This window comes from Rhinolophus sinicus, chromosome 15 (assembly GCF_057876585.1).
Source record: "Rhinolophus sinicus isolate RSI-liver-muscle chromosome 15, RSI-T2T, whole genome shotgun sequence".
NCBI lineage: Eukaryota > Metazoa > Chordata > Mammalia > Chiroptera > Rhinolophidae > Rhinolophus > Rhinolophus sinicus.
The window spans coordinates 95,322,372-95,348,919 of NC_142515.1; the positions used below are offsets into that span (position 1 = coordinate 95,322,372).

Sequence of the window (26,548 nt, forward strand, 5' to 3'; positions counted from 1 at the left end):
CCAGATGACGGAGCAGATTTTCTGGAGCTCGAGGCTTCATTGTCTCCAGGCTTCCCTTCTGCCTGCTCAGTGTACCCAACAGAGAGGCAGCCCGTTTCCCCAGAGGTTCGGGGGCTGGCTCTCATTAGGCTGCTGCAAGCCACATGCGCATCTCTCTCCACTGCCCAGGTGGCCGTAGAGCTGTCACTGGTCAGGCCTGGAGCTGGAATCAGGCTTGTCCCGTCGGAACCGTGAGCACCAAGAGCAATAGGAAAGGGAGGGAGGGGAGCACGTCCCCCTGGGACACAGCACTTCTGCTGTGACCCCGTACTCATGGGAAGTTCTGCATCCCTGCCTTTGTCCCAGCACATGGGAGCTTGGGGGATAGGGGGCTGAGTGAGATGCTGACAGCACGCAGGACGTGGTGTGACATGTCAGCTGGGCAGGGAGGCCATACAGAGAGTCTCCACCCTCTGTCAGATGGTGGGAGTGAACTTGGGAGTTGCTGGGGCGAAAATGGTTAAGCAGGTTTCTTCTCTCCCTACACTTCTCAAAGCCGTTATCTAAGCTCATTGCCAGGTGCGTCTCCATGGCTGAACACCCCAGTCATCTGTGCCCCTGTTTTGTGCAACTTGGGGAACTGTGGTTTCACAGACCACGAACTTGTGGTTGCTGGACTGACCATCTGTCAGTGTGTGCCCTCCTCGTCCCCACCCAGAACCTGCTCTGTGTGCCCAACGTGCCTTCCTCGTCTTGTTCTTGGAACTCCGTCCCGGGCAGCTTTTACTAACACACATCTGATCGTGTGCCTCACCTCATCCCTCCCTCTGTTCTTCGGCCTCTCCAGCTGCACCTCCATCCTTCAGGGGCCAAGCCTTTGGGAGGACCCATTCTTGTCTATCACTGTCCCAGCTCCCCAGAGAGGCCGTATGCAGAGTGAGTTCCTTCCCATCCATTCCAGTACCTGTATATCCCTTTTTTCCCCATCTTTTTCTCTGCGAGAAGCATTCTTTGCAAAAGGATGAATACTTTTTGGCATGGTTCATCCCTAGTACTGCTCGTGGTCATTACTACAGAGGTAGAAACTCTGGTGAAGAACGGAGGAAGGGTGGGGGTTAGTGACACGTGAAATGGAACCTTCCACTATCAGAGTGGTTAGAGTGAGGGAGCAGGCTGGGCGTCTGGGGAGGCAGCCCCTCCACTTGGGCCTGCCCGTACCCTGGTCAGCCTCCACGCCTGCTCAGAGCTGGGGCAGCTGTGGACACGTCTGCAGCCCAGGCATGTCCTGTAGGTGAGTGGCAGGAAGTGTTTAATTTTTGTTTTACCAAAAATGACTCCTGAATTTGCCAAAAGCAGCTCTGCTATGAACTGACAGCAGCCCGAGGAGCTTAGATGCTCATGATGCTAAGGCTCTCGTCCTGGGCCATCTTCTGAGAGTCCCTGTGACTTGATGAAGAGGGGAAGCCTGTCCTGCCCAAAGGAAAAGGAGCCCCTGATATAAAGCGTCTGTGTGCTTGCCTGTCTTTGTGGACCAAGAAAGCCCATCGCAGTAGGCTTGAGGGCAGTGCTAGGCCTCTGGCTGGTTGCTTGGTTCACGTCTTGGGAGTGAGCAGTGTCACCGACCTCAGCGAGGGTGTATCCCATCACCTGGGGGAAGAGCTGGGCAGGGGTAGAGCTAACAGCACGGATGACACGAGTGACACGGATGACAACACTTGGGGCCCGAGTGTTGCTAGCTCCAGCCCTTGACTCGTCTACTTCTTGTCGCGGTCCCGCTTTATGGTCCTGCTTTACGCAGAGGTGCAGACAGCCCTGGGGCTCCTTCTCACCTGCTGAGGCAGGAGTGTGGCGTTCAGTAGTGTCAGCGTAAATCTGAGTCGCTCGGTGTCATCGCAGCTCCGCCACGAGCTGAGGAGAGTGGCTGTGGCTTAGGTGGCCCCCTGTGGGGCACATGCATGCTGTCTCTGCTCTGCAAAGTCTGGCTTCCTCTGTGTCTCCTCACCACCGTCCACCTTCCCCGTCGCCGCACTAACCGGTGTTCCCTGCGCCCGGCAGGAACCACGAAAGCGGAGGACCGAGGCATGCTGCTGAAAACCTTCAACGAGCCCGGCTCCGAGTACTTCATCTTCCTGCTCAGCACCCGGGCCGGGGGTCTCGGCCTGAACCTCCAGTCAGCCGACACTGTGATCATTTTTGACAGTGACTGGAACCCCCACCAGGTAAAAGCTGCCAGCACGCTGTGGGGAGGGTCTCGAGGCCTCAGGGAGACGCTGCCCGTCGTCATGCGCCGCCAGCCTCCTCGGTCCTCTCTAGGCCTCGGAGAGAAGCCCAGAGTATTCCTTTCCGTTTCTCAAACCAAAAGTGGCTTTTTGTTCTGATGGTGACAAAAATATATTCCTTTGTTATGTGTTTGTAAAAATCCTAGTATTTCATAAATTTGTAAAGAAAGGGGGCAAGGCCGTAGACCTGTCAGCCGGCAGTACTCACGCTGTTGCAGTGAGACAAGTCCTCCCGTCCGTGTTTCGCGTGGGTGCTCTCACTTACACTGCTTTGTAAACAGCGTTGGGCGCACGTTGTGTGCACTATACTGCTGCTCTGTTTCTTACCCGTGCGTCCTCCACGGGGCTCATGCCAGTAGATACCGGGATGTGGTATTTTATAGGTACAACAGTTTTAAGGTATTTAACTTTTTCTATGTTCTATTATAAAAGTAATGTGTTTTTTAAATGTAAATATCAGTGACTCAGAGTTAAGAGTCCATTCTCCCCCTTCCCGACCTATCCCTCTCTTCTCTGAGCGTATGCCGTCATCTGTCTGTATGTTCTGTTTTCCACAAAATTACAGCATGTTCCAGCACATGTCCCTTCCCATGAGCAGCTGGTGTCTTTTACCTCCGTGTGAGCATACTGGGTCTCTAGTCAGCCATTAATCAGCTGTTGTCTGTCCCAGCTTATGGCGGCCCTGAGACTTTTAATCCTGAGACTTTTAGGTAGGCATCTGGGTTTCTTTTTCTCAGCACGACCTCTAGCCCCTCTCAGGAAGCCCTGTTGTTCCCGTCTTGGAGCACCGGCCAGGCGACCCTGAGAGATGGGATTGCCTGGTCCATGAGTGTGTCCCCTTCATAATGATGTCACTTCTGCCTAGGTGGCCTCTGAAAGGCTCTCCAGGTTTCTCTCCCACTGACGACGTATGAACGTGCCCATACCATAGCCTGGTGGAGCCAATTATCAGTGTGTAAACTGTAGCTCATCTGATGGGCGAACATTCTGGGTGGTTGTAGTGTCTCTACTGTCAGCCTGGGGAATAGTTCGGGCCCAGATCTCAATGACTGGCCAGTTTCCTGGGAGTTGATTGAGATGTGCTTCCCCCATTAGCAGACAGCAGACAGTGGTTCCTGTGAAGCCATGTCCTCCCTCTGTCACACTGGGAGGCACCAGAGGCCACTAAGCTCACTGCAGGGCTAGGAAGTGTGTCACTGAGTGCTGGCCCTGCCAGAAAGCCAAACAGTAGATACAGCACACTCCTGTTTCCCACCAGTTGTGGCCTCTGCCACCCCCGTTGTGTGCGAATCTCGAGTTCAGCTCCACACAGGCCAGGCCCCTGGCACAGGATTTCGTGGGAGCCCGTCTGGTAGTGTGTTGGGGGTGATGATACAAACAGCATTGGCAGCCATAGCTACCACTTTCACTGCATCTTGCTTCACACCAGGCACTGGGCTGAGCACTAGATGCCCATTCTCTCCTCTCAGGCTGCAGTAACCAGGAGATGGGATTGTGCCGGCAGAGTGGTCCTGAGGCTCGAGGGTTAGACTCAGGCCCGGGTTGCACACAAGGAAGTAGCAGGGTCCATGGCCAAAGTGGGCATCGCTAGCATGCTGCTCAGCATTGGCCCTGTCCTGTGAATGGTGCCCTCACCGTGTTACGGCCACGCTGAGCACAGGGCCCTCTTAGGGCAGGCGAGGGGCCCCTTGCTGCTCTGACAGGAGCTGCTTGGGAATATAACCCCCCACAGGCTTTTCCTCCAAAACTGCTTTCTTCTCAAGAATCTCTTAAATCCCACTTGGGTATAAAGTGACACTTCTGCAGGAACTTGGGGTGAAATCGCCCTGGCACAGGCTCTATGTCCTGTACCTGAGCTGCCGGCCGTGCAGCTGCTGGTTGGGGCAAGCAGGATGTCCAGGCAGGAGGCAGGCTTGGAGAATCAAGGTCCACACCACTCCCGATGGCTTCACAAGGTCCCCTTAAAACTGGAAAGAGCTGGCTTGGGACTGACCGCGCTCTCTTCCCCAGGACCTGCAAGCACAGGACCGCGCCCACCGAATTGGGCAGCAGAACGAGGTGCGCGTGCTCCGCCTCTGCACGGTCAACAGCGTAGAGGAGAAGATTCTGGCTGCGGCCAAGTACAAGCTCAATGTTGACCAGAAGGTGATCCAGGCCGGGATGTTCGACCAAAAGTCCTCCAGCCACGAGAGGCGCGCCTTCCTGCAGGCCATCCTGGAGCACGAGGAGCAGGACGAGGTGAGGGCAGTGCCGGCCCCGACCCCCTCCCCCAGCGTGAGTGGTGGACGCATGAGCAGCTTTCATTTTTGTTTTTTTACCTTTTTTGCACTTTTTTTTTTTTTTTTTTTTTGCATCCCTTTGGAGTAAAGGGAGTGTGGGCTGAAAGGAAAGAGGATGAGTACTTGCTTTTTCTTTGAAGTGGTTTTTTTTTTCTAAACTGCTGGTAAAAGACGCCGGATTGACAGCCCTGGAGACTGAAGTCCTCTATTTATCCACAGAGCAGACACTGCAGCACGGGCAGCGGCAGTGCCAGCTTCGCCCACACTGCCCCTCCGCCAGCGGGCGTCAACCCCGACTTGGAGGAGCCACCTCTAAAGGTGAGAGGGGTAGTTCAGTCTCCATGCCCATTCAATCCTCGGCTTCTCGGCTGAGACGGCCAGCAAGGGCCCTGATCCCACGGAGCGTGCGTGTGCGTGTGCGTGTGCATCTCTCGCTGCCGTGTGGCTCCCCATCCACCGCAGCCGGACTGGGACCACCAGCTCATTTCCCATGGACGCCGCCGCCCACCCCGGCCTCTCCGCCCTTGAACTAAACATGTGAAATCTTGTAGGAAGAAGATGAAGTGCCGGACGATGAGACCGTAAACCAGATGATTGCCCGGCACGAGGAGGAGTTTGACCTGTTCATGGTAAGCACTGTCGCCAGGGGCAGAGTCGCCCTTTTCTGCCTTGCACACATTTATGGTGCTCCGTCTCCCACCTACATGAAGCAGGGCTCTCGGGTTCACATGCCCCATCCTGATGACCTCAAACAGCAAGAGGTCTCAGTGACAGTGGTATCTCTGGCAAGTGATGGAGCCAGGGGTGGCCTCACAGTGCCTCCTAACTGACCTACCTTCTGTGTCCTAAGCGTGTCAAGGGGGTCGTGAGACACACACACACCCCCAGCCCTCCTGTTTGTGACCCTCATCCCCAAATGCCTGTCCTCCTTAGTCTGTTGTCCTTCATGCTCCCTTTCAGAGGGTATTAACTGTCCAAGGCCAAGGAGCTGGCATGGGCCTTGGTCATAGATGCCTTATGCCCCTGGGTGGAAAGCATAGAATCGGATGGGGCTCCTGGTCCCGGCAGGCTTTGTGCCTCTTAGCAAAGCTATACCTGGAGCTGTCACCCCATTTCAGCCCCCTTTCTGTGGCCTTCCCATCCTTCCCAGTTTTCTCTGCCCCCCAAGCAGAGCCCCTAGCCAGGGCCTGACATAGCAGTCAGGCTGTCTTGGCCACCACAACACCCAGAGCTGCTGTTTTAACTACCGTTGCAGCATTGGTCCCTGAGGCAGAGAAGCAGCCCCTTGTCAGCATGCCCCCTCCACATCCCACTGGCCCTCGCGCGCTGACGCCTCTCTCCCTGTCCCCACCCCTTCCCTTGCTCCCCAGCGCATGGACCTGGACCGCAGACGTGAGGAGGCCCGAAACCCGAAGCGGAAGCCGCGCCTGATGGAGGAGGACGAGCTCCCCTCTTGGATCATCAAGGACGATGCTGAGGTGGAGCGGCTGACCTGCGAGGAGGAGGAGGAGAAGATGTTCGGCCGCGGCTCCCGCCACCGCAAAGAGGTGGACTATAGTGACTCACTGACGGAGAAGCAGTGGCTCAAGGTACATGCCAGAGAGGGCCGGCAAGGGGTAGGGCTGGGGGCAGAGGCTCGACCATTCTTGCTTTTCATTCGTCACTTCTAACACAGGATCAGGTTCGCTCCGTTCCTCCTAACCTGATGCGGGAAGGAGCACCCATGCCGTCCCCAAGCAGCTCAAAACTCACTGCTGGGTGTAACTGGCCTTTTCAGGTGTGAGGCTTCCCCTCTTCACGAGGTTAATACAAAACATTGCCGATCTCAGCCCGGTGCTGGCCTCCTGAGGGCCTGTCCGTGCGAAACCCAGCGAGAGACTCGTGAGAGTCCAGTTGCCCTCTGAGGTGCTCAGGAGGACTGATGGGGTCAGGCAGCCCACTTTGGGCACGTCACCCCCCGTAGCACATCACACCTGGGGGCTGGACTCCTGGCCGACTGTGAGGAAGGGGCAGAGGGGCGCAAGCCCCTCATGCGACTGGCAGCCGAAGCTGCTGATAGAGGTGACATGAGCACTCATTTTCAACAAGTGGCACCGGCCCTTGTAGCCGCAGCTGCAGAATTCCGAGTCAGGGCCGTGGGTGCCTGGGGGCCCTCCTGACTCAGCCCCTCAACCCTACTCCTCCCCACCCCAGCCAGGGGCCCACTGCATCTGCATATTCCCCAGCAATGAGGTCACCACTGGGGTTATGGTGATAAATCAGACCCCTCTCCATGTTCGGGGCTCAGAGTGCAGAGGTGACAATTAAGAATCCAGTGACAGTTGTTTCATCAAAATGTCTCTGAAGCAACGCTTCCCAGAAGGCAGATGGCAGCTTTCAGCTGCACTCTGCTGAGTGCCACACCCCAGAATGAGACATGTGGCCCTTGGGCATACACCCTGAAGTTCCCCTGGCTTAACTACAGCCCCAGTCCCCTCCTGGGAGTTCAGATGACCCCAGACTTGTGACCTCGCCCACTAAGGTGTTTGTGGGAGTGGCCATTGAAACATGCCGGGGAACCAGGAGAACCTTGGGGTGGGGCAGGTGGGGTGTCCTACTTTCCAGCCCAGGGCTCCAGAGCCAAGAAGAAAACCCCTGACGAGGGAACTTGGGCCCAATTATAGACCCGTAACAGCTCCTATGGCGCGTCACCGGCCCCGCATTTTTGACAGTGGCTGCCTTTTGCCCATATGTTGTTAATATTTTGTGCACATTTCTTTCTTTTTATGTTTTTGAGGTGTAATTTATATCCCACAGAAATCAGCCATTTAAGATGTCAGTGGTTTTTACTATATTCAGTCATGCAACTCTCGTCACGAGTCAATGTTAGAACATTCTCATCACCCCACAAAGAAGCCCTTTCCTCTTTAGCTATCTTCCTATTTTTTTGTTCCCCCTGGCCCTTGGCAACCACCCTATCCTGGACATTTCATGTAAATGGGATTGTGGAATATGTGATCCTTTGGTGTCTAGCTTCTTTCACTGGGCAGAATATTTTCATGGTTTATCCACGTTGTAGTACATCTCATTCCTTTTCAAGGCTGAATAATCTTCCGTTGTGTGGATATACCACATTTTGTTTACCCACTCATCAGTTGATGAACACTTGGGTTTTTTCCAGTTTTGGGTTGTTTCCACTTTGAATAATGCTGCTGTGAACGTTACTGTACAAGTTTTGTGAGGACATATGTTTTGATTTGTCTCGGGTATATACCTAGAAGTGGAATTGCTGGATCAAATGGTAGTTCTGTGTTTAACCTTTTGAGGAACTGCCAAACTGTTTTCCAAAACGGCCGCACTTTTACGTTTCTACCAGCAGAATATAGGGGAGGTTTTCCATATCCTCATTAATTCTTATTAGCTGTCTTTTTGTTGTTGTTGTTGTGGGTTTTTTTTTATCGAACCGGCAACCTTGTGGTTGAGAGCCCACTGGCCCATGTGGGAATCGAACCGGCAGCCTTTGGAGTTAGGAGCATGGAGCTCCAACCGCCTGAGCCACTGGGCCGGCCCATTAGCTGTCTTTTTGATTCCATCCATTGTAGTGGGTACAAAGTGGTATCTCACTGTGGTTTGAGTTGCGTTTCTCCGATGGCTAATGGCATTGAGCATCTTTCCATGTGCTTGTTCGCCACGTGTACATCGTCTTTACAAGATTCTTATCAGATGTGTGATTTGAAATGTTTTCTCCTATTCCGTGGGTTGTCTTTCACTTTCTTCATGGTGTCCTTTGGAGCACAAAAGTTTTTCATTTTGATAAAGTCCTGTTTCTCTATTTTTCTTTTTGCTTGTCCTTGGGTGTCATGTCTGAGAATCCATCACCAAATGAAAGGTCACAAAGATTTACCCTTATGTTTTCTTTCAAGAGTTTTAGAGTTTCAGCTTTTACATTTACGTCCATGATCCTATTTAAGTTCATTTTTGTATAGGCATTAAGTCAGGGTCCACTTTCATTCTTTACCATGTGGATAGCCACTGGTCCTGGTACCGTTTGTTGAAAAGACTATTCTTTCCCCATTGAGCAAGCACATGCCTTTTTATGTGTCATACGCAATAAAATTTACATTAATAAAAAATACATTTGCCTGAAACAGGTACTCTCCTCTCTCAGTGGTGAGTGTGTAGTTGGCACCACTGTTTTGGTGGCCACTCTGATGCCATATGCACCCAAACCCTTCCGAATGTCCTGGTCCTAGTCTCGCTGGCCATGCAGCCAGAGACTCTGGTGTTATCATAGATATCCCTAGGGCTGCCATTGCAATTACCACAAACCTGGTGGTTTAAAACAACTGTCATTTATTCTCCCACAGTTCTCGGGGGCTAGGAGTCAGCAGGGCCCTGATCCCTCCGCAGGCTCTAGGGGATGGTCCTTGCCTCTTTCAGCCTGTGGTGGCCCCGACATTGCTTGGCTTGTGGCACATCACTCCATTCTCTGCCCCCGTCTTCACATGGCCTCTCCCCTGTGTCTGTCTGACTAGCCTTTTCTGTCTCTCTCATTGGTTTTGGAGCCCACTCTAACATAGGATGAACTTATCATGATTCTTTAGTAATTACATCTGTAAAGAACCTATTTCTAAGTAAGATCACATTCTGAGGTTCCAGGCAGATACGAATTTTAGGGGACACCATTTAACCCACTACCCCTTCACCCCCCATGCCTGCCTTCCCCCATGCCAACCTTGCTTCAGTCCCTCCTGCCTGCCAGGTACCCTCCCTCCACCCTTCAAATCTCAATTTAAGTGCCACCTCTTTTCCCCGACCCCCAAACAAGACATGTCTGCTCCACAGTCAGAGCACTCACCCTTCTACTAGCACTCAGCACGCTTGCCACCATGTTTGCAGGAAGTCTGTCTGGCTCGTGCCCACCTGGTTCCATTGAGTGCTGTGTCCTCAACACCGGGCCCCAAACCCAGCTCATGGTCATGGCCAATAAATGTGAGATGAGTGACCAGCACATCTCTTTGGGTCCAGGCCCCACTTCCTTTTCTGATTCCAAGCTTTCCTGGGAACCTGACTTCCCTTCACTTTGTTTTCAGAGGTACAAGTGCAAATTACTTATTGAGAATGGATAAATCAAGATTATTTTAAAATTATTATTGTTCACATTCATGTCCTTCAACTCAGCAGTTTCGCTCCCAGGAATCTGTCTACAAGAAAGATAGAGATTGGTCACGGCGTTATGTAGACTAGCCGCCTCTGCCCAAGTCATGGAAACAACCCAATGCCCAAGAGCAAGTAAAGCCCTTTGTACAATGAAATACTAAACAGGCATTAAAAATTATGTTGCAGAAAAACGACAGGAAATATATCCAGGATGTAGTAATCAAAAACATCAGTCACGATGTGGTATGTGGATGCAATTCCGTGCGGTCTTGATAGTGCACAGTGTGTGTGGAGCGGGTGGGAGGGCCCTGAGGTGGTGGCGGTGGTGGCGGTGGTGGCCACACACAGTGTGAATATACCTAGTGCCGCTGACCTGTGCACTTAAAATTGGTTAAAGTGGTGAATTTTACATTATATCTGTTTTACTCCAGATTTTTTAAAAATGTGCAAGCAGAAGTATTAGCACTGTCACCTCTGGGTGGAGGGATTTCACGAGTCCCTTCCTTGGGCTCCGCACAGTGAGGCTGTGACACTTTAACTCATACAGAGCAACCGTTTGTGTGTGCGGGGTACACGCTGGGCAGGCAACGCTGGTCTCTCGGCGTCTGGGAGCCGCGCCCACCTCTCGGGTTTGCGCCGCGGCCTCTGCTTGTCTACCTCGGTGCTGGTTGTCCTATTTTACCACTATTGACCCTGAAGGCCATCGAGGAGGGCACGCTGGAGGAGATAGAAGAGGAGGTCCGGCAGAAGAAGTCGTCGCGGAAGCGCAAGCGGGACAGCGATGCCGGCTCCTCCACCCCAACCACCAGCACCCGCAGCCGCGACAAGGACGACGAGAGCAAGAAGCAGAAGAAGCGAGGGCGGCCGCCCGCTGAGAAGCTCTCCCCCAACCCACCCAACCTCACCAAGAAGATGAAGAAGATTGTGGATGCCGTGATCAAGTACAAGGACAGGTAAGCCGAGGCCTGGGGCGGGCGGACGTCCGCGGGTCCTCCCGGCACCTGGGAGCTGGTGTTGGTTGGCTCGCTCGCTCCACAGACACTGGTTGAATCTGTGTCTCGGTGCCCCTGCCCTTGTGAATCTTAGGTTCTGGAAGAAGAAAGCACATGAGCAGTGTCAGCGTGAGAAGAGGGAAATAAAGCGAGGTGGGGGGGGGTAGAAAGCCCTGAGGAGGGGAGCTCTGGGGATGAGTTCTCCAGCAGAGGCAGGAAAGGGGTAGCCGCTGGGTTCAGGGGTGGGATGGAGCAAGGTGGGCGGAGAGGTGGGCGTCTGCGCTGTGGTGGGTGCCTGTCTCAGGCCGGTGGACTATGGTGGAGGCTGGTGTGGCTTTTCTTCTATAGACTCTCCCGCCCTTGCTGCCATCTCCCCATACTTCACGACAAGCAAGTTCTCACCCTGGGCCTCTGCGGGTCAGCCACGTTATAAAGGCCTCGCCCCAAGCACTGGTACCCGTCCTCATAGGCACCAAAAACAGGACAGTACATGCTTTCAGCTGCAGTGGATCTGTATGTGGATCACAAGTACCATTTAAATAATAAGAAAATAATGGTTCTCCCATAGCCCTCCAAGGAGACGTTACACATTCTGCCAGCGCAGGGTGGGTTGTGTGGAACTGCAGAAGGTGGCCAGGGACGCAAGGCCTGCACCTTGCCTAGAACTTGGCTTATTCTTCTGCTCCCATGTCTTACTCCACTTCCTGATACGTGCTGGCTATTACGTTTGTCCCCATATCACGGGGGTTGTATCGCTCGACTTTATAGTAGCGCTTTGCAGTTAGTCATAAAGCAAAGTAAGGGAGAATTTTAATCAGTTGCAGAGAAAAGTGTCGAGATGTGAGCCCTTGGTGCATCTTTGGAGAGAGGCTTAACAAGCACAAAATTTTAGTGATTTAAGGATACAAATTGACCTTTAAAAATAGTTTATTAGAAGAGCAACAGTTAAACTGAAAAATATTCATGTGCAAGTTCAACTGCTGAACCTAAAAATGTAATTAGTATCAGTATTGAGAAGAAAATATTGATGCTAATGTGCAAACTTGACCTTTGAGGCAAATTCCACAAAGAAAATTGTAGAAGGTAAAATATGAAATGTGCAAAAATCCAGTAGACCCTGGTGTCTTCTTCCCAATCATGTTCTTGTGGGGGGAACTTAAAATTACAAAGTGAAGAAGACCCTCGAAGGTCAGTGGGGCAAGGATGGACTTTTCAAAAAGTCATGCTGGTCATTGGCTATCATTAACCCTGCCTCACACCATACAAGTATTAATTTGAAATGGATAATAGACATAAATGGGAAAGGGAAAACAAAGTTCTAGAAGAAGGCCTGGGAGAAAAATTTCATGGCCTTGAAGTAGACGTAGACTTCAACAGGACGCAAACACCACTTCTCACTAAAAGTCAGAACATCAAAGGACGGAGGGCAGTGAAAACTCCTGCCACAGACTGGGAAAAGCAAACCCAATTTTAAAATGGGGCAAAGGCATGAACAGACACCTCCTGCAAGATGTCCTGATGACCAGTCAGCATGTGAAATGGTGCTCAGGACCTTTGCATCGACCACACCAAGGAAATGCACAGTAAAATGAGGGTGAGATGCCTCTACACACCCAACAGGATGGCTGTAATGCCTTTAGGTGTTGATGAGGACGTGGAACAATCGGACCTCACACGCTGCTCATGGGAGCGTGCAGCTCTTCGGCAGTATCTTCCAAAGCTCAACAGAAGGAGGAACAGAACCTTCGAACCCAGCAACTCCAGCCCTCGTTGTAAACCTGAGAGGGCTGATGCGTGTCCACCAAGAGACTTGTGCAAGCGCGTTCACTGCAGCTTTTATTGTAACTGCCCCAAAGGAAACAGCCTAGTGTTCCCCCCGGGAGAATGTGTGGAGTTCTCACCGCCTCAAAAACAAATATCACTGCTCCATGGAAGAATCTTCCAGATGTTTTCATTACGTGAAAGAAGCCAGACACTAATGAGTACCTACTGTGTGCTTCCAGTTCATACAAAGTTCAGAAGCTGGTCCATTATAATGGGCATTGAACAGTGGTTACGTGGAGACAGGGGAATTAACAGGGAAGGACCACGAGGGAGCTTTCTGGGATGTTGGGAAAATTTATCTATTAGTCTGAGTTTATACACAAAAACATTCATCAAGGTGTACATACACGTAAGATGTGTGTGCTTTCCTGTGTGATGTTACACATCTGTTTGTAAAAAGCTGAACTCGTTAATGAGGCCTGGGATATTTTCAGATTTAAAAAAATATGTCAGGTGTCAGTCCACTTTCTTAGTCATCCTGTGACTTTACTGAAAAACCTTCCTTAGCATCATATTTAGCTGTATATCACGTGCCAAAAGAGAACAGCTTCCCCAGCTGCTACAAACAGTTGTTCTTCCAGACTGCGTAAGATGGAGTGTTAAATCAGGCAGTAAATTACAACTAGCTTTTCGGGTTCAGTGACCCCTGTGCGGAGACTGCTGTTACAGGGGGCTGAGATCCTCGTAGGGATTCTGACATCCAGTTCAAGGAGAGCAACACTGGGACGCGGCTGCTCTCCCGGCTGACATCACAGCCATGTGGCGGGACGTGATGCTTGGTTTACATTTAACCTCAGATCCTCCTGGAACAGATGACATCACAGAACTGAGAATTCTCCATTTACAGGGAAAAACTGTAGAGGAGTTAATAAGGGGGCAACAAATACAAGCATTGAAGGAAACTACCGCGTGCTGGCCTTGAGAAACGTTTGGTTCACGGTTGGAATGGGGCTGTCGATTCACGGTTTTGCTGGTGGTCACACAGGAAGAGCTCAAGCAGGCACATAAACTCAGGAAAATACTCATGTTTTCCCGGTTGAAAGCTTTCGTAACCTGGCAAATACCTTCAAAAGATGTTTGGGTACAAAGTTGACCTATTTAATGGATATTTTTGTTGTTCGTGACAAACTGAATTTAAAACCACGGGGAAAACAACAATATGGTTCACTCGGTCCACAGACTGCCCTCACTTCTGACCCCACTGCAGAGTTCAGGGGTCCCAAAACCACCCTCAGGCTCGATGATTCTCTAGAAAACTCGCAGAACTCTCTGAAAGCTGTTAAACTCATGGTTGTAAGTTTATTACAGCAAAAGCATACAGATTAAAATCAGCCAACGGAAGACGTGTGTGGAGCAGCATCCAGGAGAGCTCCACGCCTGGCGCTTCCTGTTGTCTTCTCCCCATGGAGTCGCAGTGCCGGCAGCTGTATGAAACAACATACGCAGAGCATTGCCAGCCAGGGAAGCCTTGGTGTGTGGAATTTTTACTGGAACTTGGTCACATAGACTTAACCAACTGCCCACATGGCTGACGTGTCTCCAGCCCCTCTGCGGGTCGAGCTGATACCATGTGACACAACATACCTGCCCTAAATCACATTCTTAGACTGTCTGGGCCCAAGGCACCCGTGAGGCAGACACTCCAGGGGCTGAGAGATCACCTCCCAGGAGCCAAGGGCAAAGGCCAAACCTCTCTCTGGGCCAGGTTGCATTCTTTATGAGCCACCTGTCACACCTGGAAGGTTCCGAAGGACCGGCCACTGCACCACACCAAAGGGAACTGGAATGGGATACAATTACAGGTCGCTTAACTTGCACTTTCTTCTCTCAAACTTCCAGTTAGTTGCTTCTTTCCAGAAGAGAAAATGAAACATTGGATTTTTTTTAAAAATGCGTTTTCTGGAACCAAATTATAATTAGCTAAATTCTATACTTGAGTTAAATCTGGAGCCTAAGGAGGAAATGAATTGTTACAGCTTAGTTCTTCCTGGACACCAAAGAATGATTTCACAGTGTTGTCAGCATTTGGATTCAGTCAGGAGCCTGCTTTGTGGAGCAGGAGGGTGTGGTGCCGCTCTCACTGCCCAGTGACCACAGGTGGGAGCCAGGGTGGCACCTGGGTGCGGTGCCTCCATGGTAGCAGCCCAGCTCTGCCTCTGCTGCGTGTCTCGGCAGGGCCGCCCTTCCATCAGCTTGGCATCACTCCAGCCGTTGTTTTTCACTGTTTATTTCACGATCCCCCCGTTGTATTTAAATACCAATGCAGTCTTGTATGATATTCCCTTTGTATGTACGTCTTCATTCACCGGAACGTAACGTCCTGTGTTGGAAGCTTTGCTCCCTTCGTGCTTCCAGAGGTCCTCCTGGAGTTGTGTGGCATCTGGCCTTTACAGCCATAGCCCTCTACTGGGTTGTGGTACAAATTCCCTTTGCACTCTGGGGCCACAGCAGGAAAGCTTGGAGAGCTTGCAGTACTCTGCCTTTGAGCGGAGTTGGCGCAGATGGCCTGGGTCCAGGGCGGCCTCCTGGAGAAGCGCCTTATAAGCAGAGCCTGAAGTCGAGCAGGGGCCACCAGGAGAAGCGGAGGGAATAAACCTCATGGGCAGAGGCATCAGCACATGTAGGGGCCTGCAGGCCAAGTGCACACGTGTTCCAGGCCTAGAGGAAGCTGAGGGCCCCAGAGGGGCCAAGCCAGCACGCAGGGCCTGGGGCTTGGAAATCTCAAATGGCATCAGAGGACTCGCTGGTCAACACCCAGAATCAAAACCAGAATTCAGGAATTAATTTGGAAGGAGGAGTTTGCACTTACACGCAAGTAAGTCAGGCACGCACAGGATCCTGGGTCAGCTTTGGGACCTTGTCTTGGGGCTATGCGTGCTGCCAGTGGTCTTTGTCCCTGATCCTTCAGGAGCGTTGGTGTACGATCTCCACATGCCAGTCAGCGGAATATGCTCTGGGCCACACCCCTGGGGCCCTTGAAAGGTTTCAGAGAAGTACATCTGCTGGAGATATGGCCTCAGCAGGCAGCCTCCAGAGGACCCCACAGAACCTTCTCCGTGCTCCCCAGGCCACAGTATAGAGCTCAACTACTACCAGCAACAGGGCAGAATCGTCTCCTGTAAAGACTGCATATGGGGCAGGTGTCAGCACCGAGACTCCTGAACTTGTTGACCATGCTGAGACCACAGAAGGAACATCTTTCTTCTTAGGAGCCACTCGCAACTTGCACCCAGGCAGCTCAGAAAGGTGGTGATGTATACAGCCCAGGCTAAGTTCTCCACAGCTGAGCCTACTGGGCAGGCCCTCGGGGTCCCCTTCCTTCTTCCTACGGCCAGAGACAGGCAGCAGCCCTATAGGGATCTCTGCCTCAGTTTCCACGTCTGCAGCACAAAGTAGAAGTCTCTAAGTGGGGTGAGGGAGACCCCCAATAAGATAACGTGGGCCAAACATGCAGCCCAGAGACCAACCCACATCCACTGTGGGTGAAGAAGGGCACCAGCCAGATTTATGGCGACACCTTCGGCCCAGGCCTGGGACTGGCAGCACTTCCCTTCTGCTCTTGCATTTCCTTGATTAAAATCAAGAAGAAGGTGGCTCTTCAGAGTTGAAATGTTATGCCTTGATTTCCAAGAAAACTGGAACAACATAACAAGTCCCAGGGAAGCATTCTGCAGGAGAGGTCACTGCAATTGGCTCCTGGCCCCTCAGGACAGGCTTCTAAGGGGAAGGGAGAGGCCAGAGTGTAGGCAAGTATGGGAGCCCTTCCTGGAAGGGGCTGGGGCCTCAGGGTTCTCTAGCCTCAGCCTTTGGAAGGCCAGATCGCCCTTCATCTGGAGGCTGAGCTCAGAATGAGTGTGCTCCAGGAGGAGGATGTGGGCGTCTGCCTGCGGGTCCAGGACTGAGGTCAGCCCTATCTGCCTGGCGCCCAGCCTGGAACCTGGCATAAGAGGTGTGAGGTAGCTGGGGAACAGCGTGATCCCCGGCACAGCGTCAGGCCCTGGGCCAGCCTGAGCGTGGGTGCGGGCCAGGCTAAGGGCCCAGTGGGGCTCAGAGCCACAGGAAGATTAGCCAGGGTGGCCTTGGGGAGCCATGCAGAGGTTCTGAGCCTGCCACAGAATTTGCTGGAAGAAGCTCTACCTGCCTTGTTTATCAGACTGATTCTATCCCCAGACTTCGCTCTCTGCCAGTGATCACCATGGTAGACACAGATCACACCAAAAACAGGACAGCAGGTTTAGAATGGTTTTAAACTAGAATTACATAAAGCTTCAAACAGGACAGGGCAGATACCTGGACTCTAGAAACAAGTAGATTTGGGTGAGCAGGTTGCACCTGGATCCCCTGCCCCCCTGCCTCCCCTGGAGATCCATCCATGTGAGATCCTTCTAAAGTGCGCAGTGCATTTCAGCAAGCACATGCCACTCCTTTGCGCAGGGAAAACAGTAAAGAGATGTTTGTGAAAGGAGGATAGTAACACAGGAGGTATAAAATGGAATATTCCAAAGGGCTAAAAAACGAAAGAAAGGAAAAGGATGAAAAAAGAGGTGTGAAGACAAGGGCGAGTAAATGAGAAATTGAAAAGGAGGTAAAACTTAAAATTAAGCCAAGAGACAGATAAGAGGATAGAAAGATGAATTGAGAAACGTTGAACTGTGGTGAACCTAGTAAAAAAATGTAAATCAGCTAAGGTGAAAACTTAGCAGGAGGAAGGAAGAGTGCGTGTGAAGGTCTCCAGATGGGTGTGGAGGTGAGTCTGTCAGCCTCATCCTGCAGCACCTTCCCAGCCCGCTGAGCCCCAGACACACCCCTACTCATTCTCTGGATAGACCAGAGAAACCCCGGCACCCTGGATTCCCAGGGTGGGGGTCCTCTGCCGTGTGCCTGCTCAGCACTCGGAGCTGCTGACGCTGATTAATTCAGAAAAGCAAGCTCGCTTCTCCAAGCCCCGGTCCCCCCAGCCCTGCACAAAGTGGTCTCGGACCTCCCTGCACTCACGTGACCAACTCCGCCCGCCATAAACTGGTCCTGGGTGCTCCATTCATTGTCCTGTCACCCCAGTGAATACCTTCTGAGCGTGTCACAGCAGAACACAACACAGTGCCATCCCTTGTGGCATTCACTGTCTGCTTGGGGAAGCCAGCGTGTACACGCAAAGTCACTGCCACACTTAGGAGCATGCGTGGATGACGATGCGGCTTCTCCCCTTGCTCTGTGACCCTGGCTGGGCCTTCTGTCTCTCCTCCAAAGCTGAGGATCTGGCCTCCAAAATAAGGTTTTCAAACTGAGTGGTTTCCCGGCTTAGGTTACCGTGGCGGGGGGGCGGGGGTTCTTTAAAAGGAGATTTGGATTGTATTGTTGAACTGTATTAAGAAATGTGTCCCCCAGATGTGTCATTGGCTCATTTGAAACTATCAGCTTATTAGACAATCACCCTCAGAACCTATAGCCAATCTAGCCCTCTGCACGCAGCTGCCACAGCAGAGCTTCCCCAAACCTTCCCTTTACAGGAAGAGTGCTGACAGGGCAGGCGGTCTACAGACCATTCTCATTGGCAGGCTCATTGGTGAATATCATTTTCTTTCACTCATGCTTAGTCAGGATTTTTTCTGTACGGCAGAGCCATAAATCCAACACTGAGATGCATCTTCTAGGGGTGGGTGGGTGGGTGCCCCGCAGGTGGAGGCTCTTAATAGATATTTGTAAGTAAATGGATCTGCCCCAGTTTGCTCGCTTTTCTAATCATCAAGATATCCTTGACTTGGTCATGTGTCCAAAAATTGAACCTAAGAAATAATTCTGTACATTAAATGTGTTTCATTTTCCTATTTCGGTTAGGAAGTATCTTTTGAGATTCTATTTCAGGTAAATGTTCTGCTAAATCAATCTTGAAAACCCTGAGCTGCTCAAGTCCAGGGCCCTTGCTGGCTCCATTCACTGATTAAAAGTCAAAAGAGAAAATCGTCCAGGGCTAGATGTCATTGAGAGATATCATAGGAAGATGGTGAACTGGACTCCAGGAAGGAGAGCAGGGCTGAGGGGCACAGGGATTCCTTCCAGGCGGCTCGGGACCACTTCTATACTAGACAAGTCTTATCTGTCTTGAGTACCTTCCGTTGGTTGCTGGTGCCTGGCCGAGGCCATGGGAACTCAGTGCCTGGTGCTGTGTTCCACTTGTGGCGTCTGCCCTGGTCCAAGGATGCAGAAGTAAGGACAGCGAGCAGTAGGTCACCATCCCTGTCACAGACATTATTCCTCTAGTTTTCACACCTGGGATTAGCAAATCTGCAAATCGGCAAAAAAACAAACCTGGCCCACCGGCTGCGTATGGATAGCCTGTGAATTAAAAAGGGTTTTTCTTAGGTGATTTGGAATTAGAATTAAAAGGAGAATGATATCATGATGTGAACTTATATGAAATTAAAAATTCATTGTTTATAAATGAACTTTTACGGGAACACACCCAAAGCCATTTGCCTACATAAAGTCAGTGGCTGCTTTTGTGTAACAATGGCAGATTTGAGTAATTGCAACAGATACGGTATGAGGCCCATAGCCTAAAATATTTACAGTGGCTATTTACAGAAAAGGTTTGCTGACCCTTGGTTTAGAGCAGTGGACGCGAAAGGGTTAAGAGTCCCTGACTTAGCCTAGGGGACCTCTGGGTCCTGCCTGCCACCAAGTTTCTATGTGTCTGCAGCCAGCTTTCATAGCCTCTTTGGTTTTTCCATCTGTTTAGAGAGGGCTATGGATGGGTGATCCCTTAGATACTAAGAATCCATGGTTCTGTCCTATTCAGGGCGCTGTTGGTCTCTTCTGATTCTGTTTGTTTCTTCTCTGTGTGTTATAATTTTATCTTCAAGACAAATATAATACTATAGTCAAAGGGATGTGTCAGTTTGGACTTTTTGTCTCTATATGTCAGGAACCCAGTTCTAAGTCCCTCGGCAGAGGAGGGATTCCTTTGTCCTGGAGGCCATGGAGGAGTTAGTGAAGACTAGCTCTCGAGGCCCCGCATCATCAGCCATCTCTCCTCTCCCACCCAGTTCTCAAAGCTGAACCGTGACTACCACAGCTCTGGGCTCCTTCCTCAGTGCCTCATATCCCAAGAGGAAAGTGACTGTTGCTCCCCAAATCCTGGTAGAAAATCCCAGGGAAGGGCTCTGATTGGCTGGCTGTGTTTCAGGCCCTTGCCTGGACCAATCACTGAGGTGAGATGGGTGAGGTGTTGTGCTTGGTCCTGTCTGTGTCCTGGTAGAGGATGGGACTCGATGATGGGTCGCCCCACCAGCACCCAGAGTCGGTGTAGGGGAGGGCACATTTCCACAGAGAGGCAGACACTATCTAGGCAAGTTAAATAAGAAGGGTCCCCACCAGGGCTGTTCAGGCTCCAAGAAGAAGGTCTCGTGAAACTACATGGGGCCTTGGTCTCTCTGAGCCTCTCCTGCCTGTCACGTCCCATTGTAATGATGGGATGGCGGTAACGAGGTTGAGGAAAGTCCCTGCTATGGGAGCTGACATCTAGAGGCATCACTATTCTCGTCGTCATACGCCTTGTCAGCAGCAGCCACTGTTGTTGCCCAACCAGGTGATCGCCCAGGCTGGAGGCATTAGGGCCAGGGCGGGCACTTCTGCCTTCGTGTCTAAATTAGAGTCAGACCTGATCCTGCCAGCCTCAGGATTTTTCCAGGCTCTTTCGTTCCCATCCCTATCCCTGCCAAGGCAGGCGGACACGGGACAGGGTCGGGGGTGGACTTCCAAGCAACTCTGCCTGCAGAAGCTTCTTCAGAGCAAGTGTCACAAGACAGGAAGCTGACACCGCGTGCCCTCTGTGCAGTAGGACTCCTGGTCGTTGCTGCCAGAGTCTTTTCTGGAACAGGGTGGTATATAACTGACCACACAGGGTTTGAGGGGTAATGAGGCACCCTGGTTAGAGGTGACTTTGGTGAGACCCAGGTTCAAACCCCGCCCCATGACCCTGAGACTTTCACCCTGAGCTCTTTCTTCCTCCATTCAGCGAATGTTTATTAAGCACCTACTGTGTACTAGCCTTTGTTTCAGGTGCCGAAGATAGAGGTAAATAAAACAGGCAAGGTCTCTGCCCTTGTGGTTCATATTCTAGGTGGTGTCGGGTGGGGTAGATGGTAACTCTACAGACAGAAACTAATCAGGGTAGCTGGCCTCATAGCTAATGCAAAAAGGTGAAAATATCAAAGCTTCTAAGAAGAAAATGCTATATAGCTCTTGGGTTATATGTGACCTTGGGTTAGGCAAAGATTTCTGTAACAGGACAGGAGAAACATCAAGTATAAAAGGAAATGTTGATAAATTGGACTTTGATTAAAACTAAGATCCATTCACCAAAAGACCACCAAGAGAGTAGGAAGACACACCATAGACTAGAGAAGGTGTTTGCGATCAGTGTGTCCCACAGAGAACTCCTGGGAAAGCAAAGATATGAACAGGTACTGCCTGAGAGGCCTTCAGCTGACCCGTACGCCTGTGAAAAGGTGTCCAGCGTCATGTTCATCAAGGAGCTAGGAATTAAAACCACAGGGAGATAGCAGTTCCCATGTAAGATGTAGAACAGCCACATCAAGGAGTCGTGACAGGGGCGAGTGTCAGTGCACAGAACCACGACAGCTTGCCCGCTGCTGCAGGGGTGGACACACACTCAGTATCTGCTAAAGCTGAGTGTCCCCCACTGTGTGCCCAAGCGCTTCTACCCCCGGGTAAGTCCCCGAGAGATGCGAGTCCACAGCCTCTTGCTTCGTAATATCCCAAACCAGACACAGCCTGGGTGCCCTTGACAGCAGATGGACAAGTGGGCTGTGGCAGGTGCCACGCTGGGGCACAGAGCAGTTATCTGAGCGCATGAGCGCACGCCAACAGGGATAAATCCCACAGGTGGTGATTGGGGGGAGGGGGTTGCTGCCAGGCCTGGGAGCTCGCACCCTGTGTGATCCCATAACATGAGGAAGGGGCCAAACTGAGCTGGTATCAAATGTGAGGGACGCTCACAGGAGTCTCAGACCCCTCAGGAACTTGAGCGCTGAAGATTTGTGCCTTCGTCTTAACAGCTCAAGATGCCTTTTTTATTAAGACGTGTGAGGGCTAGATGGACGAGAGCACTCGCAGGAGAGGTGACATTTGTGCTGAGGTAAGGGTGGGCGTCTCAGGTCCTTGGGAGAGCAGTGGTTTCATGGGCCCAAAGGTATGTGTGAGGAGGTGCAGAGAGGGACACCGACATTAGAGGCCATGGGCAGCCCTTCCTGGAGGATCATGGGACCATTAGAAGGACTTTGGGATTTATTCCCAGGAGGTGGGGAGCTGTGAGGTGTCCACCTCTAATACAGAGGTGAGGAAATTTGGTGAATCAGCCTGCACGGCGCTTGGCCCCAAGTGTATTGCAGCAGCCGGGGGGACGGGTGGGGGGCTCTCTAGAGAACTTAAGAGCAATTAAAATCTTACGGCAGTGGCTTTCCAAGAGGTCTGGGCTGTCTGAGAGTGGACAATTTTAAAAGTCCCCTGTGGTCCTGGCACTTGTCCCTCGCTCACGTACACCCAGTTCCAGGCCATCGGCACTCAGAGCTTGTTGCAGCAGACAAGGCTTGTGGGGCCCGGTGCTGGGTGTGCGTTTATGCACAATTTCAAGGTTTATAAGAGGAGCGTTTGTTTGTTCCCGTTCTTTTCTATCAAACAATTTTTTAGCCTGACAGGAGAAAGGGTTTTTTTACGAAACTTTTTGCTGCATTACAGCACTAGAGTCCCACTTTCAGAGCTCCTTGGAGGGCCACACCCCCCCGAGGCTGGCCACCTGTGTGGCTGCCATAGATGACGGGGCTGCAAGCAGGGCTTTTCAAGCTGGGAGGCTACCCATTAGCGGGCTTCGAAATGAATGTTTTGGGCCCCAACTGGCATTTCTCAACGAAACAGAATAGAAAACCTCAGAGTCCTTTGTACTTTGTTTGGGAGACAGACTGTCACCCTGCGGAACTTGTTGTTTTAGGCCTGTGGACAGGAGTCCTGGGTCAGAGTGTAAAATGGAGGGCTCTTTGCTTAGAGGGTTCCACGGGGAGAGCCAGATGTGTGTAGCTGAGTTGTGGGCCGGGTTCCGATCCAGGCTCTGCCTGAGCTTTACGACCAAAGTTTCCCAGAGCGGAGCTGGGCTGACCTCTTTTCCCTTCTCCCCGGTCTGTTTATCCGTGGTGGAGCAGCCAGCGTGTTTTGTTACCTGTTCTCATTTTTGGAGTTGACATAAATTCCGATTGCCTGTGGCCAAACTTTACCCACAACCCATTCATGAGAGAAAAGAAACCTGTGCCTCCCGGGAGGGGCTCGCTGACTGGGAAGGTGGCCTAGAGGTCGCACGTCCTCCCTTATCTGTGACAGCTGGACCCTGCACAGGGCAGGATGTGGCTGAAAACGCCACCTGGAAGGGAAGCTGCCACTTGCTGGCGTCATCACGTAACACTAGGAAGGAAGGTTTGGAAGGCAAGGCCCAAGGTGGGCTGTGCCCAGCCAGGGCCGGCTGAACTTTTGCCTCAGGTTCCTCATTGCAACAATTAGAATAACAGAGCTTGGTGGGAACCAGTGTTAAGGTGCGCTTGGCCCAGAGCAAGGACTGAGTGATGGCACTTGTGCAAGGCAAGTGAGGTGCAGGGACCAGGTTCCAGCCCGGCTGCTGGGCCAGAGGCCTCGTGATGCACAGAAACCCCAAGTGAGCAATGGGCCGCCCGCAATCCAGCTGGGAACAGCCTCAGGGGGGCAGTCCTGGCCAAGCTGCTCCTTAAGGGCATTGTGAAATTGGAGTACCCGGGGACAAAACCCAAAAAGCAGTTGTACTGTCCCTACTGTCTTCCACAATAGTCGACAGAAACAAGAATGGGGTGCAGTCAGGATGGGCAGCAGCAGGATGGAGTGGGCGGGCTGCTCTGTCCTTTGAGAATAATCTTGAAAAGAAAGTATGAGAAGTGGAGCAAAACAAGCTTAAACAGCCCGCTGGCAGCGCTGGGCCCAGATCGACGGTCTCTGAGAAGTGACTGCAAAGCCCAAATGGTGAAGCAGCAGAAGGCGCCATGGGCAGCAGGGCAGACACCTTGGCTGTGGAACGTGGGTGAAACCACCGCCATAGTGTGTGGGTGCCTGGGTGAGGAAACGGCACCTGTAGAACAGGATCGGCACCAACTCACCAGCTCCCTGGGCCGTAGCCCTGGGCTTCTGCTGCCTGTCTCAGGAGTCCCAGCAGGACCCCTGGGGCGGGTCAGGCAAGGCTGTGGGAACAAAGAGAAATCGCACTAGTGAGCTTGTTTTCTATCCTGGTCTTTCAGTCCTTGATGCGCCTGCTCGCTCCCTCCTCAGGCAGACCCCAGGAGTGGTGTTGCCTCTGAGTTCTGTCTCCAACACAGCCAGGCTCAGGTGTGGCATGACCTGGCTCAGTGCATGGATTCTTCCAAAAGTGAGACCCAAGAGACGGTGCATGAGGCCCGTTGCCTCTCAGGACCACAAGTGGCACGTCTTTTCTCTGATCCCTTGTGGAAAACAAGTGCTTTCTCAGGGGAAAGGACTAGAAACAGCCTTTTGTCTTCCATTAACGTCTTGGTGGGCGGCATCTTCCCTCCTGGGGTTTTTGCAAAATGCTCTGAAGTTCATTGCTCTTAAGTGCTGCCCGCAAGAGACACACAACATGCTCGTGGGGGTCGCACAACGTGCTTGCAAAATCCATCTCTGAAAATGCTGGCACTTAATGCTCCCAACGTGAGCAAAGTGATTTTTGCATCGTGCATGATTGTGATCTTCAAGTGCCAAGGCCTCTGCCTGGTTGCCTCTCGGGAATGTTCCAGAACTCCCAAGGCAACACGTGTACAGGAAAGAACTTCCAAGTTGCCTTTGATTTTCTCACCCTCTCTGTCCACAAACAATGACAGGTGGGGGCTGCCCCAGTGGGCAGGGCCTGTGAGTGACGCCCACTGTGTCCCCTTGCAGTAGTAGTGGACGTCAGCTCAGTGAGGTGTTCATCCAGCTGCCCTCTCGCAAGGAGCTGCCCGAGTACTACGAGCTCATCCGCAAGCCTGTGGACTTCAAGAAGATTAAGGTAACGACCAAGTGCGGGGTGGGCGTTTAGGGGAATCTGACCCAGGACCTTGGGCCCCCTGGCCGGGGATCCCACCATTGGCTCTTGGGGTTCCTCGTGGCCTTGAAGGTCCTGGGGCTGTGTCAGCAGGCAGCCAGCGCTCAGGGCTCCTTCAGGGTTACCCGCAGCTCAGGCCTCCAGTCGTGCATGTGGCCCTTGTGTTCAGTGGGTCTGGACTTCTGCATCTACAGAGGAGCCTGGAGCCTGGGCTGTGACCTTGTTAGGAGAGGGAGTCCCCGCCTGAGTCCCCAGGCAGGAGGCAGGGTCCCCAGGTAAGGCTGCTTCTCCCGCCCCCCACCTGCAGGAGCGCATCCGCAACCACAAGTACCGTAGCCTCAACGACCTGGAGAAGGACGTCATGCTGCTGTGTCAGAACGCGCAGACCTTCAACCTGGAGGGCTCCCTGGTGAGGACGCGGGGGGAGGAGGCACCCACTCCAGGCCTTTGCCACCTTCACAGCTCCGCCTCAGGCCAACATGCCCCTTGCTCCCTTTTGAATTGATTGGTTTAAAAATAATTCCCAGCAACTTGGAATATTTTACAAATTACAAAAGCAATATGTGTTCGTTACTGAAAAGGCAGAAAAACAAATGATAAGTGAAATACAGAAAATAGACTCAGTCCCATCCATCCAGGAGGGGTCTGTGTATATCTTGGAATTTAATTTTGAATTCACTAGGGGACTGCTTGGAAATCCTGTGGATGTGTCTTTTTCTATGATGAGATGAACAACACACACACTCACACTCACACAGCCTAAACGTAGCAAAGTTTTCCCAAGAGTGTTTGGAACAGGTGCCTCCTGGAAAAGAGATTTTACATCAGAAGGTTGGGGGCAATGCTGGCTTAAATGGGGTGTGCGTTTCTAGTTGCTTTAGACCTCAGATCCTTTAAAAGTGGATGCTCACTGTGATTCTGGGGGAGGAAGGAACCTGCGGCTGTTTCTAAACTAACACGCCTGATCTAAACTAACACGCCTGACCTTTTGTCCAGGATGATTTCATAATCCTGACGTGCTCTCAGACACCGATAGGGAAAGGATTATTGAGCTACCCCTGTCCCCACGTGGGCTGTCCTGGCCAGAACTGTGGCTCAGGTGGGGTGGCATGGGCAGGCAGCCCCCGTCGGGCCCCAGCCCACTCGAGCCTGTGTCTCCACCAGATCTACGAAGACTCCATTGTCCTCCAGTCCGTTTTCACCAGTGTGCGGCAGAAAATAGAGAAAGAGGATGACAGTGAGGGCGAGGAAAGCGAGGAGGAAGACGAGGGCGAGGAGGAAGGCTCGGAGTCCGAGTGTGAGTCCTGGGGTGCCTGGGTGGGTGGATGGGGCTGCCGGAGCCAGTCGGCATCTTGGGGTTCACACTCACCTATGGGAACCAGAGAGGCCTTGCGGCGCCGCCTGTTCACAGCCCACCCAGCTCCCAGATGCCCCCAACCCAGGAGGTGCCGTGCTCTCCTGAGCTCATCTCTTTTTCCCCTCTTTCTGGTCGCCACCCCAGCCCGCTCAGTCAAAGTGAAGATCAAGCTGGGCCGGAAGGAGAAGGCACAGGATCGGCTGAAAGGGGGCCGGCGGCGGCCAAGCCGCGGGTCGCGGGCCAAGCCTGTGGTGAGCGACGACGACAGTGAGGAGGAGCAGGAGGAGGTGAGGCCACAGGGCCCTGGGCAGCAGCCTGTCATTGGAGGTCCATCCCCATGCCAGGTCCTGGGCCCTTACCCCACGGTCCCTGTGGGGGTAGATGCTCTAACACCCCCACTCCACAGATGGGGAAACTGAGGCTCAGCGTTCCCTGGCATGTAACTCAAGCCCAATTCCATGTGACACTTAGCACCAGTGGGCACCTGGGAGATGAGGTGGGCCTCCTTTTCCCGCTGCAGCAGCTGCAGAGCTGCCTGCCCAGGACGCCACCTGTCCTACCGCAGCCCTGGG

The 26,548-nt window shown here is 52.3% G+C and overlaps 1 protein-coding gene across 10 annotated transcripts in view; it reads left to right on the forward strand.

The window, feature by feature from the left end:
• SMARCA4 (SWI/SNF related BAF chromatin remodeling complex subunit ATPase 4) overlaps positions 1–26,548 on the forward strand; it is an 85,926-nt gene that overhangs the window by 57,807 nt on the left and 1,571 nt on the right. For 4 of the 10 annotated variants that reach the window (XM_088792508.1, XM_088792507.1, XM_088792506.1 and 1 more), the window contains 10 exons: positions 2,035–2,198; positions 4,269–4,496; positions 4,757–4,855; positions 5,089–5,166; positions 5,908–6,125; positions 10,366–10,629; positions 24,475–24,583; positions 24,927–25,028; positions 25,784–25,916; positions 26,121–26,263. In XM_088792508.1, coding sequence (XP_088648634.1) covers positions 2,035–2,198; positions 4,269–4,496; positions 4,757–4,855; positions 5,089–5,166; positions 5,908–6,125; positions 10,366–10,629; positions 24,475–24,583; positions 24,927–25,028; positions 25,784–25,916; positions 26,121–26,263 — 1,538 coding nt within the window. Of the gene's footprint in view, positions 1–2,034; positions 2,199–4,268; positions 4,497–4,756; positions 4,856–5,088; positions 5,167–5,907; positions 6,127–10,365; positions 10,630–24,474; positions 24,584–24,926; positions 25,029–25,783; positions 25,917–26,120; positions 26,264–26,548 lie in introns of all 10 variants that reach the window. The other 6 variants (XM_074338172.2, XM_088792510.1, XM_074338173.2 and 3 more) reach the window with 6 other exon arrangements.